Below are 13,181 nucleotides of genomic sequence, written 5' to 3'. Positions count from 1 at the left end.
CCCGCGTGCGAATCACGCGTGATAAAAAAAACATGAGCTCGTGGCGCCGAGAAAAACTTTTTTCAATTTTTTTAATATTAGCCTAATATTCCGCCTATCTATCGATAACCAGATATTTCGGCTTAGCGGAAGTCTCGCGTATTTTAGACACTAGAGGGTTCTGTGCTGAGAAAACATCTTGATTACGCAATAACTATGAAAATCAGTTTGGTTGTGAATCTCGTTAATTGTCATACTTATTGTTATTATGTTACTTATGGTAGTCTAGCGCCCCCGATTCAACGCCGCCGTCGCCGATATTTTATCTTGCTCCATAACGCCGCCTGCGAGTCAATTAATTTTCGGCATGCCGCCGCCGATAAATTTTGGTCCCGCCGCCAAAATTGTTTTTTTCTACGTACCTTTTTTTTTTTTTTTCAAAAACATTTTCGATCTTTTTTTTTTCTAAATTTTCAAAAGAGGGAGAGATTTTTGCCCCTTCGCAGCGCTGCCGCCAAATAAAATCAACGCCGCCGAGGTTTTTTGAAAAATTGGCCAAACGCCGCCGCCGACCAAAATCAATTCGGCGCTATAAGTACGACACGGGTTTATGCGTTTGTTTCTTACTACCACTAAGAAAACGTAGAAATACCTAAGAACTATGTACCGTAACCTTGTCCGCCGCTGCCATGATCTTATACTTCTCAGAATGGAAACGCCCTAACAATTTGTCTGTAGCGCCATCTGGGCAATCTAAAAGTGGGATATTTTTCCCCGCTCAGATTTACATTAAAAAATGCTAAGGTAATGTTTTACTTTGCATTCACTGACTGAAATACTATAATTCAATATAATTATAAAAAATAATAAATTATAATTTGGAGACTCAGCAATTATTGGAAAATGGGGTCAGCATTTAAAAATTTAGTAGTTCTTAGTTACTTCTAGGCGTTTATAACAGCGTAAGTAACATAATAGCTGTAAGTTCGACCCTGGTAACTCTGTTCATTTCCTTTCTTACTATCACTATTCGTCGCCGCTACATATTAATATATGGATTACTAACTCGGTAAATTTAGTAGTCTGTGTAGGCTTATGGGTTTGCCAATACGGAGATATTTCTTATTGATAAACTACTCAAAATATTAAATTTGAAAATATTGCTTCTTACAGAGTTCCCAGGAGTCCTATAAAATCCTATATTTTCGAAAATGTCTTATAACATCCTATATTTTTAGCAAAATCAAATCAGTTAAATTGCTAGATTTAGCTATAGGATAAATTTCTATACAAAGTCATTCTAGTCTATACTTTTTTTATTGTTAAGGGGCTGTTAACAAATTACGTAACGCGGAAAAACCACTTTTTGGACTCCCCCCCCCCCTCGTAACAAAGAGTAACAAATTACGTAACAAATATCGAACCCCCCCCCCTTAAATTATTATAGTACGTAACAACTAATATGCTGGTAATAAAGTACAATAAGATCAGGTACTAAATTTTATTGTTTGTAATTTCCATTTGAAATTACAACTGTATTTTTATGTAAACCAATGAAAATGCTTATGTTTTTAATAATTGCGACTGTTTCTGAAAGTGATGAAAATTTTATTCTACGATATTAAAAATAAGATGTGTTACGTAACATTTTAGTGAACCCCCCCCCCCCCCACGTAACAATTCGTAACGCTTGCCAAAACCCTCCCTCCCCCCCTACCACGTTACGTAATTTGTGAACAGCCCCTAACATGATTAGCTACTAGTATATTTTGGGATAAAATGGTTAAATAGTTTCTATTTTTTAAGTGAAAATCAAAGATTTATTTCACTAATTATAGATTTTGTTTTCAAATGCATAAAGTTAGTAAATGAAATTGCGTATATAGTCCTATGAAATCCTATAATTTTGAAAAAATAGTCCTATAAAATCCTATTTTTGCTATAAAAAAATTGAAGATTTGAGTGGGGGCCCGGCCTCTAGAGGCGACGATTTTCTGTTCAATAGAGTAATATCAGTGTGACGTCAGGCAACGTCACCCATGCTTTTTTTCCATAGAGAAAAAAACGCGCCTAAAATGGCAGCCATGGCCAAAGCTACGAAGTGATATTACTATATAATGTATGATTATTTTTAAGGAGTAAATGAAACTGCATTGAATTACGCTAAGCCTCGGACTCGTATGGTAAACGAGTGAATGTTCGATATTACAAACATAATAATATATAGTAATATCGGCGTGACGTATGCTGACGTCACCCATGCTTTTACCTCAAAATGGCAGCCATAGCCCATAGTTACAGAACGATACTACACTAAAGTTCGCGGGTGACGTAATTTAGTTATGGTTGGGTTGGGGTCACTTCGAACAATGGAGTGAAGAATTTACCCAAATATTTTACTTGCGATAATAGATATGAAGTTCTGAAAAGGCTTTCTTAACCTATGTCTTTAAATAGCAGTCAAAAACTCAAAAGTTCGCTTGAATTGTTCTACAAATTCAAATTGATCCTCTTTTCGTAATAATTGTAAATTTATCCTCTATTTGGAACTGTCAGTATTTCAACAGTCATATTGTTTTCCCGCAAAATATAGAAATATCCACGATAAACGTAACCTATCCGAATATAATATAGCGAGGCCGTCCGCCAAATACATTGTTTGTTCATGCAGCTTAGGCGTTAGAGATAATCAATAAGCGAGTCTGTCTAGAGGCGTTCAGTCTATTTAAAACGAGTGCCCCAACCCATTCGCTTAATTGGCCCGACGGACCCGGCTTGGTTTTGGTACCGCGACCCATTAGTCTATCACCGGATGGACCACCTATAAATCAACAACGAGGGGAAATAAGCGAATTGGACCTCCTCTATCAGCCCCAGAAAATAAGTCTTCAACATTCTCCAAATTCTTCGGCGTTTCTTGTCAAGTCCAACTGTCTCGTGAATTACGAGTTTGCAAAGCGCGTTTCCTTCCCACAAAAGATGGATAAAATAATAACCCGCGGAATAATGGGCCGAATTATTTGGCGACGTAGAAACCCCCATCTAGTTACGAAGTCGTAAATCAAAATGGAGCGAGAAAAAAAAAACTCGGCTGGTTTATTTTAGATTTTTTTATTCGATGATCGAGTAAATGCAAACTGGCGAAGTATTTTAAAATCGAGGTCACCGTGCTAGGTAAGTTGGGCGCGTGGGTGTTTCTTGGAAGAAAAACGAGAGAGAATGTGAAATTTTCTTCCTTCACTGTCAAGGGAAGAAGATTCCCAGGCAGCCTCATCCTTCTCGGACACACTGTCTATTCAGTCACCGAGAAAATGGGACAAATCCATTATCAGAAACTTCGTTGAAAGAGTTTTCCTTTAGGCTTTTATTCGCGTGACGCCATCTAGAGATGGAAAGGACGCGAGTAAAGGTAACTACGGAAAGGTAGTGGGCTTGGGTGTTTGTTTATCTCTACCCTCGTTGCTTTGGCGGCCGCTGTTTACATCCCGTAAGTGCCCCAAATAGGAGAATTTTGTACGCTTTGTTTGGCGTTTTTAAGAGCGTTTACTTAACGGTATAGGGTTTACCGTTGTCTTTTCAAAACTAGACGTTTATTTTTTTTAATAGTTTTTGTTACCGGGTTACCCGGAACCTAATTGAAGGCGGAGTAAGAGTTAGTTTTAAGTAATGACAAGACTACCCGGTGAGTGAAACTTTCGATTTTTATGAAACAAAGTTCTAAATACCGTACACGGAAGCGAGGGGTATTTAAAAGTTTTTGTCATTTGAGAGGTTGTAGAGGGTCTTCTTTCTCGAGAGGCTTTAGTTCGAGGGTGGAGTGGTTTTAAGAGAGTTCCTCGAGGCTGAAGGAGGCGCTGGGCAGAGGGTCGTCGAAGTCCATGAGATGGGAGATTTCGCGCACTAGATCGAGGCTCTTCCTCGACGCTCGATTGGCCAGCACGTCGCTCAAGGCCTCTCCCAGTAGATGCCGGTCTTGGCACTCGAAGCGCTTCCCGATCGTCCGCTCCGTCTCGTTCTGCTCCCTCTTGAGGATGTCGATCAGCGGGTTGACGCCACCCTCGCTTTCCAAACCCGCCATCAGGTTCGACCATCTCCAGTGCCACTCTTTGAAGACGTGCGTTTGGCTGGTGTCGAGAGGGTTCGGACCGAGGAAGGGATGGAAGACAAATATACGTCACCATTACGCCCTTCGAAATTCATTTAGGCTTAAGAAACGACTGTTTCGCGATTAAGATCTTTGACAGGTTTTTCGCTATCGAGTTTGACCCATTTCTATTCACCTTTAAAATCTCGGACGCGATATTCTTAACTAATCTAATCATTCAAGGCCAGTTAAGAGGAGCCCCCGAAATCCAATTTAATCCCGCGTTATATTTATCCAGGGTGACCACAGTTCCTATATTTCCTATTTTTTCCTATAATTTAACGTCCTTCATTTTTCTCCTATAATTTCCTTAAATGTCTGAAGAAATTAAAATAGTTGATATTTTACCCTTAGAAGTCTTTAAATCGTCCGAGTTTTTAAAGATGCTTATTTCCAACACTGTTCGCCGATAGTTTTCGACTATTTCTATCGGTTATGAACTTCATTTTCAATGTTATACCCCTTTAAACGATTTTTACAACCGTTTTCTTTTATTGTATAATTAATTTTATCTTAATTCTTCCTTTTTTCCTCCCTATATTTCACTGATAAATTTCCTATAATATAAAATATTCTGTGGTCACCCTGATTTATCTATTAGATTCGAGGTATTTGGAAAAATACTTAACAGGTTGAGAAACGGCTGTTGGCAATTGTTGGCGGGCAGCAGCGGCTCTTGGGACCAGAAAGAAGGCGGGAACATGGGCGCCGAATGGAAGCTCGACTCTCCGGCGACCTTGAGGACGGGCCCCAGGACGAAGACTTCCTCGAACCAATTGATCAGGGGCTCTTCCGTCTCGTGAAAGCTCGCCCGCAATTCCTTCCAAGCCTGCGTGTTATGATTAGAATATAAACCATCTTATTAGTCGGGGCCGAATTCTATTGAAAGGGCAGATCGACGGGGCTAACCGGGTTAAAAGCGGCGAAAACCTAATCGCCCCTTTTGATTGGTCGTCTCTCGTTCCCGTCCGCCGTCGCCCTGATAAATTTAGCGAGGGGACGAAGGTTCACGCGATGTTTCGTTTAAGGGCGACGATGGGGTAAGGTCCGCGAACGGGGATTCTTTTCGGCCTCGGACGGGCAGCGGGATCTTGGACTCGCCTATAGCAGCGACGGAATGTCCCTCGTCATCGATCGACGGTCTTTCTATAGAGATACTACGACGACAGCGTCCCTGCTCTCTGCAGAGATCTCTCTATCATTTCGGAGTTTCCTCGCTTTTGATACTAGGCCCTTTCCAAATAAGATAAGCTCAATCTGGTCGCAAATTGAAGGTGAGAGGCGGTGTCGAGAGGGCTTCGAAGGGGGATCGCTTTACAAATGAGTTCGGGGACGCTCGCTCTCGTGTCGGACTAAAAGCTTTTTATTCCGATCCGTTTTCATTAGGCCGATATTCGCTTGGGTTGGGTTTTTGAGGTTTCTATTACCTGTTCGATTTGATTGGCCGGTAAGAAGGCCAGCGCTACCAGTTTCTTGGAAGTCATTTTGACGGATTCGGCGTCGACGTAACCGTGGTTCATTTCCATGAAGTTGGCCCTGTCCCAAATGGTTTTGCTGAGGTGGTAATGGGACGCCGTGACTCGCGTGTCGTGGAAGACCTCCCGACAACCCTTTAAGACGTTCTCCTCCATTTCCGTTAAAATGCGGACCGGGTTTAGGGTCACTTTGCGGTGACTGGCCATTACTTTCAAGTCCTGTTAAGATAATATATATTGAAGACGGCGACTCTATATCGAAAGGGTGGATCGCTACTGACGATGAAAAGGGCGCGGAAAGCGTCCTGAGTGCCGCTGGTCATCAGGGCGTAGGTCAAAGGAAGGGCTTCTCCGTATCGAACCCTCGCTCGGATGATGAATAAATGGGTGAACAAGTTTGGCATCTTCACTCCGCGCACGCTGTCCATCACCCACGTGGACGCCTGTAATGAAAACGCGAAACTCACTTAGAGACATGTCGCGATAAAGGAATCCCGAATTTGTCGCTTACCGCCGACAGGTATTCGATGTTCTTTCCCGTGACAAATACCAAGATCTTAGTGCCGTCGTCTGCCATGACGATTTCGCGGAGGAATTTCTCGCCCGAGTCGGTCAGACAGTGCTCCAAGACGATCACCTCCTCCTTCATATGTCCCTCGCTGTCGTCGTAGACGTCGGCCATGGAATAGTCAGAGTCCCCGTTGTCCATCCCGGGGTCCAGGCTTTGCTCGAAGTAGTTGGCGGCTTCGGCCTCTCCATCCTCACCCATTCGCTCCTCTTCCAGGGCGATCATGGCCGGCGACAGACCCATTTCCTTTCGCTCTCGCACCATCTTGGTGACTCTTACTCGTTCCTTGAGCGCCTCTTCGTAGGTGTCGGACAGCGGGTGGATGTGGTAGCCCCCTTTGGCGATCACCCGGTAGGCGTCTCCTTCCACTCTGGTCCCGATCGTGGCGCGACAAGGGCGGTTGCGGCAACGCCAGTAGGCCCGATCCGCGTTGCTTTTGCACAGAAGATACAAAGATCCCTCCACGAACAGGATCTTTCCGTTCTTGTTGTTGGTGTACAGTTGGCAGACAATGTTGGCCAGCCTTTCCGGATCTTCCGCACTCGTCTCGTTCGACTGGGAAAAATTAATTTATAAGTTGAACCGGTTGTTTATCATACGACTCTTACGCTAATTGCTAGCACCATAAGTCTATAATAAGACACTTTGGGGAATATTGTAGTGAGAGCTAGTAACGGAATGACGTCATCCCAAGAAGAAAATCTCACCCTAGCGAGGCGCTCTCAAAAGCTACGTGTGACGCGTTAGCAAGCGGACGCAACACCGCGACGAAGCTTGTAATGCAGTCTGTCTTGTGAATAGCTCTCAGTAAAACTTATGCATGTGAAGAATAGGAAGTATCACACTTATGTAACAATATTATATACTTATGCTAGAATGTTAACTTATTGATGTTAACGGTAATAGAGTAGTATCACCTCGTAGCTTTGGCCATAGCCGCCATTTTCGGCGCGTTTTTTCCCCTACATGTGTAGGAAAAAGCATGGGTGACGTTGCTACTGACACTACTCTAAAGTGAGTGTGGAGAGCTGTTTACTCGCGTGGCATGAAGAGCTTATCACCAACCTCCGTCAAAGCTGGTCACCCGAATTAATGGCATGCCTACCCATTTTCTAGCTTTTGAATGTCTACTAAATATCCCTAACGACAATCAGGGTTCCATGACTTTTCCAGGTTTTCCCTGACCATCTCCGGAGATTTTCCCTGACTTATTTAGCGCCAAGATTTTGTATTTTTTAACCTATATTTTAGTAAATTTCAACCGAAATTAAATTCCCTGACTTTTTCCTAATTTTTATACCCATACAAATTTATTGACCTTTCCAGGAACCCTGAAGCATGGTTGTTGATTTTTTTTAATATTTTTTTATTTGATTTAAATCGGATTTATTTTATTTATTTATTAAGAATTTGAATGTAATCGTCCTTAAATTTTTATTAAAAATTAAAGTTAATTGAGTTTGGTTTGAATTGACATTTATAGAGATCCTACATTTTCATAAATTCATTGAAATATATCAGTGGCCTAGCCCGCGAAGATGTACCCGTTTTATTTTAATGGCCTAGATGGATATTATAAATTTCTGGTAGAATGAGCGTCTTACCACTTCGAATCCAAAATGATGGAAAGGTTTGTTCTTGGATTTGGGTCTTTGCGGCGGAGGCTGTCCTTCGCGGATGAAACGCCCGAAGCGCTGTCCGCCAATTTTGATGTTCTTCTTGATTTTCTCCCAACGGTCGTCGAAGAACTGAACCATGGCGTCGAAGCTGAGGAAGGGCGGGTGGCGGTGCAGCTTCTGGTGAAAGTTCTTGCAAACGGACAGCGTCTCGGTGGTCTTCATGTCCTTGAATTCGAGAGGGTTTCCGGCTTCCTTCTTCAGCACCGCGCACCCGCAGCAGCCCCGGATCTGGCACCTCCAGTACGAATTGACCACCCGCACCCTGTTAAGGCAATAGGCGAATCCGTTCAGGTACAGCAGCTTCTTGCATTTGGTGGTGGAGAAAAAACGGAAGTTCTCCGGCCTGGGCGACAAGTCTTGGTCCATCGGTACGGTTTCGTCGAAGTTCAGATCGTAGTACTTTTCTGGGTAACTCGTGTCCCAGCTAGTCGTCGGCCGTTCGACCCCGCTAGAGGTCGCGTCGCTGTTGGCCAAGGCGGAGGTGTCTTCGGGAACGATAGTTAAGTCCGCGCTCTCTCCGATGGCGGGTTCTCCGGCTGAGACGAGTTGCAAGCCGGACCCTTGGGGTTCGTAACCGGAAGTTTCTGGTAACTGGAAAGCGTGTCCGGGCACCATTTCGAAAGAATGACCCTCGCAATCGGCTTCGTTGGCGCTGTTCGTCAGCCTCTTTTTCCACTTGATGTTGTTGCGCAAGACTTCTTGCATCAGGCGGATCTTCTTGGCGGACCTTTCTTGGCGTTTAACGGCCACTTCTCCCTCGCGCAGATATCGGCCCAACCTCTGACCTCCCACGCGGATGTTCTTCTTAATCTTGGCGCATCGGTCGTCGAAGAAGGCGACCATGGCGTCGAAACTACGATAAGGCGGGTGTCCGTGGGCGTTCTGGTTTAAATTGGGCGACGGGATCAGCTTGTCCGCTTCCACTTCATGCCAATTAACTCCCGGTTGGCCGTCTTTGGGTTTCAAGACGGAGCAGCCGCAACAGCTCTTTTGTTGACACCTCCAGTAACTCACTTTATCGAGGACTCGATTGAGGTTGTAGACGTATCCTTTGAGATACAAGAGTCGCTTGCATTTGGTGGTGGCGAAGAAGCGGAAGTACTCGGGGGAATCCGCTTCCTCCGCCCTCTGATTGACCGAGTCGTAAGTCAGATCGAAATACAATTCCGAATAAGTGTATTTGACGGTGGAAGGCTTCCGTTTACTCAGGCCGTCGGATGTTCTCGTCCGGGCTCTTTTGTCGGGACTACTTGTTTGGGATGCCAGTCGGTAGTCTTCGTCGCGATCCTCCTCGCCACCAGAGGGCGACGCGGCCCGCTCTTCGTCGTCCCCGCTCGTTTCGGCGTCCTCGTTGGCGACCGCCGTGTCGCCCTTTATAATATTCAAGGAATAGACGCTACCTTGAATTACGAACTCCGAACTTTGACTAGTTTCGCTTCTAACTTTCATTTTAATCGCTATTGAAATCGCGACAATTTTAAACTTAAAACGCGACGAAAAACCAACTTTTATGCGTTGTATTTTTGTCGACGCAATGGCGTTGGAAATCCTCCGTTTAGCTAGAAACGAGAATACTGCCGCCGCGCTTTCCCCTTCTTCCCCGTTTCTTCCTCTCGCCACGCGCATGTCTCTTCACGATTCTCTCAGCCCCCCCTCCCTTATCGACCCCTTATGCCCCCCCCCCTCTATTTCTGCTTCGGTCTCGTAACTAACGGCGGGGAATCCTCGTAGGCCGGTCGACGCGCCGCCTTGTTATATTCAGTGGCTTTTGCGTCTCCCCCGTCTCGCGCTGTCTGGAGTAATAAGTTTGTACGGACGGATTCGCTTAAGCGCGGGCTTTTTAAACGATATTAAAAGTCCACGTACGCCTTCGGTATTATATTTACCGGTAATTTATGAACCCCGGCGCGATATGATGACATACGGCTTCGATAATTTGGATATCGCGACGAGCTGGCCGCCTTTTGGACGCTAAGCGAAGTTCTATTGAAATTTATGGCTAAACGAAGCGAAATAAGCGATTCCCTTTCGCTTCATATTTTACACGTTAAATATTAAACGGGGCTTACGTCATTATTCCAAAGTTTCGTCTGCTCAACTGTCTGGATGCTTAAAACGCGTTCATTTTATATTACAGTCGTATAAAATCTGGCGAATTCGGACGTCTATAAATGTCGAAATTTCGATTTTAATATATATTTAAATATTTTATACGATTTATATTTAAATATCGAATAGGTGGTTCTACAAAAGATTTTTGCTATAGAGGCTCATGGGAATTCAGTATGTTTGAGCAAGGCATCGTCTGCTAAGATCCGGCTGCTGATACTAAGGCCCGCGTATAGACAATTTTAGTTTTAAATATTAACAGCGTTACAAATAGATAAATAGATAAGGCTAGGGTTATATTAAAAATATCTTTTTATGTGTTATGTATATTATAAGGTAGTCTGGTTTTAGTTATTTTTTATTTACTAACCTTGAAAGATATAAAATTCTCAGCAAAAATAAATAATGTTCTATAGCAGTTAGAACTTTCACTTTACTGTTAAACTAAACGACAGGTAAGCCTTGTCTTAAATAGCGGACGACACTAAATTATCGGCCAACTTCGAGATTTCATTTGACCGTAGTGACACAAACTTACTGAAAACACGTGACCACCGATCTTTTGTAAAAACACCTATTGATGTTTGTCAAATCGATACAGACCTCTATAATGGTTATTATTTCGTACTAGTGTTGTTAATTTTCCGGAAAAATAAAATGCGGAAAAGTTCAAGAAAATTTTCCGCAAATCGGAAAAATTAAAAATTGAAACATTAATTACTTTTAAAGGGTTTTTAATTTTTTTCACATTTTATTGATATAAAATGTCTAATAACAGTAAACATACTACAAAACATTAATCATGTTACATTGTTAATCAGTTTAAACTAGTCTAGAGGTTTAGTTTTACTTTATTATTCGAAAAAATGAGGCGAAAATTCCGTTTAATTTAAATTTGCAAACAATCGAATGAAAACTTTTTTAATTTTTTTTCGGATATTAAAGTACGGAAAATTTTCCGGAAAAAAGGGCCTCGGTCATTTTCTGACTTGCAACACTATTTCGTACTCAGTGTCGGCTGTTATAAATAATCATTAAAATGTAAAAAAATATTAAAATGCTTTTCGCTAATTTTATTTTCTAAATTATTTGAAATTTTAATATTTGAATAATAAATTAAAGAAATCAAAATCATAATTCAGAAACATCTATTGTTTAATATCTATCCACAAATTCATTTCGTCATTTCTATTATTTGGCATGTTTAAAAATATTTTTTTTGTTTTCATTTGGATTGAAAGAAATCCAAAATTTGTCACCACGGTATATCAGAAGTATATAACATTTCTTACGAAAGAAGTATCTATGAAATGAAACATGTATTTCGCAGGCTTTATGGGTGATATAGTTGCCTTGTGTATTACTATGCCTAACGTTAAATGTGCAAAGTACACTGTCTAGGTATATTTACTTCAGAAAGTCCCTATCATAACTATTTTCTCAAATCGTAATTCCGAAAAATCAAGTGCATGAATAGTTGAATACCATTAGCAAAATACTTCCTTCGTTAGATATTTATAATGTACTAGAACTGATTATAAAGAGTAGGAAATATTAGTGCGACTGCACGCAACGTCACCCGTGTTTTTCCCATACAGGGAAAAAACTCATCTAAAATGGCGACCATGATCAAAAGCTACGAAGCAGAGTTGTCTGATTTAAATATCAATTATTTATTTTGATTTAAATCACCTTCATTGTCATTATGAAAAATTTACAAAAGTAGGCTCTCTAGAAATGCCAATTCCGAGCAAACTAATGAAAAATTAATTTTTAATTATAAATTAAATAGAGTTAAGATAAATTTAAAATTTAGTTTACGTTACCGTTGAACTCAAAATATTAATCAAATTGTCAGTACAAAAAAAATGCATAAAACGTTATAAAATCAATAAAATGAAAAATCAATAAAAATCCGATTTAAATCGACTAAATCGATTTTTTAAATAAAAAAATCAACAACCCTGCTACGAAGTGACGTATAACTAGCCGCGTCACATCAATCCCCAAATCGTGTATAGGTGTATTTTATCATTTTAATGATTTTTCTTACTTCCAACTAGGAGCAACAAATACAAGGAGAACGCAGCTAACCTTTAAACACACTAACGCACTGTTGTGTACAAATTTCATTGGACGAACCTTTACGCTGAACGTTTTACGGGCGGGGGGAAGACAAGTTCCGAATTTTCCCCTTCCGACGGCAGCAGGCGCTAAAGCGTCTAGCCAATGAAAAATGTACGACTTTGGACGGCTTGCGTTACCCTTGTGTGGGGTGCTGCTCCTAACTTCCGATAACAAAGCAATAAATAATACTAATCAAACCGAACACTTATTTTATTACTTTTATTTTCGATTGAATATTGCCTATTGTATCGTAATCAATTATCCCAGACCCAAATAATAGATTCGTGTAAAAACAAGTTTGCGACACACGGGTATTTATAACATTGGTCTTCATTGTTTCCAATCGGGAATTAATTCGATTACGAATTATCGGTAGATAAACCGATCGGCAGTTTTCGAGGATGTACTGATAACGAGACTTACCCGTACAAGTTTTTAAACTCTTTCCCATTTTCTATCTCTCTCTCTTTAGCAACTCTGGGAAAATTGCAAAAAGAAAGTCGAAGAATCTGGAACGTAAATTGCAGTATGGGATTAAAATCTCATCATCTGTCGACTCTAGCAACAGCGCTGCTGACAGCAACGGCGCCACCATCGCGTACATCTCCTTTCAACGTAAGTTTCATTTTTTTTTTTTCAAACCTTTTTTCACGTATAAATAGTTTAAACTGATTTTTGATTCACTTTTTGTTTATTAATAATATTTTAAAATTTAATTATTCGGGTAGAACCTAACAAGCGAAAATGGTTAGCCCACCCCTCGACAACGTGTAGGGATAACTTGTAGAGGTGTAGATTCTATAGAATAAAGCTACATCTACACAAGTAAGTGTCGCAGTACCCTTTACACGTTTTTCTAGCGTTGGTTTAACCTCTGTATTTTTTACTAACGTTGGCTAAATTGGATTTATCGCTTTTAGAGTTAGGTCAGGCGGATTTTGGGCCAACTAAATTCCCTTCCAACTAAGGAATAAATGTAATAGGGACTTGGAACTATGACGTCATAGAACGTCACTCTCAAGATGTCACGGACATTTAACTTTTTAAGTACACACAATCCCCCCGATGTTATAACTATGTTTTAAATATTAAATTTAAAT

At 41.3% G+C, this 13,181-nt stretch overlaps 2 protein-coding genes across 2 annotated transcripts in view; one reads left to right on the top strand and one right to left on the bottom strand.

Moving 5' to 3' along the window:
• Positions 1–13,181, top strand: part of LOC149935357 (ecotropic viral integration site 5 ortholog-like) — an 89,870-nt gene that overhangs the window by 37,766 nt on the left and 38,923 nt on the right. Inside the window, exon 2 of the mRNA XM_090154740.1 lies at positions 12,554–12,696. The gene's annotated coding sequence lies outside the window, so the exon portion shown is untranslated. The remainder of the gene's footprint in view (positions 1–12,553; positions 12,697–13,181) is intronic.
• On the bottom strand, positions 3,659–9,395 carry LOC149935358 (uncharacterized). Its single transcript, XM_090153295.1, has 6 exons — positions 7,771–9,395; positions 6,110–6,721; positions 5,880–6,041; positions 5,551–5,817; positions 4,753–4,952; positions 3,659–4,103 (listed from the first exon to the last, which is right to left on the bottom strand). The coding sequence occupies exons 1-6, from the start codon at positions 9,292–9,294 to the stop codon at positions 3,803–3,805; spliced, it is 3,066 nt and encodes a 1,021-aa protein (XP_090009421.1). The 5' UTR covers positions 9,295–9,395; the 3' UTR covers positions 3,659–3,802.

Source organism: Leiobunum rupestre, chromosome 7 (assembly GCF_980474605.1).
Source record: "Leiobunum rupestre chromosome 7, qqLeiRupe1.1.hap1, whole genome shotgun sequence".
NCBI lineage: Eukaryota > Metazoa > Arthropoda > Arachnida > Opiliones > Sclerosomatidae > Leiobunum > Leiobunum rupestre.
This window is presented reverse-complemented; position numbering and strand designations above follow the sequence as displayed.

Coding starts and splice junctions, on each gene's coding strand:
- LOC149935358 (XM_090153295.1), bottom strand. CDS start 9,294: ATGAAAGTTAGAAGCGAAACTAGTCAAAGTTCGGAGTTCGTAATTCAA. Junction 6,722..7,770: donor ATCATTTTGGATTCGAAGTG/GTAAGACGCTCA, acceptor AATTTTTCCCAG/TCGAACGAGACGAGTGCGGA. Junction 6,042..6,109: donor ACATCGAATACCTGTCGGCG/GTAAGCGACAAA, acceptor TTTTCATTACAG/GCGTCCACGTGGGTGATGGA.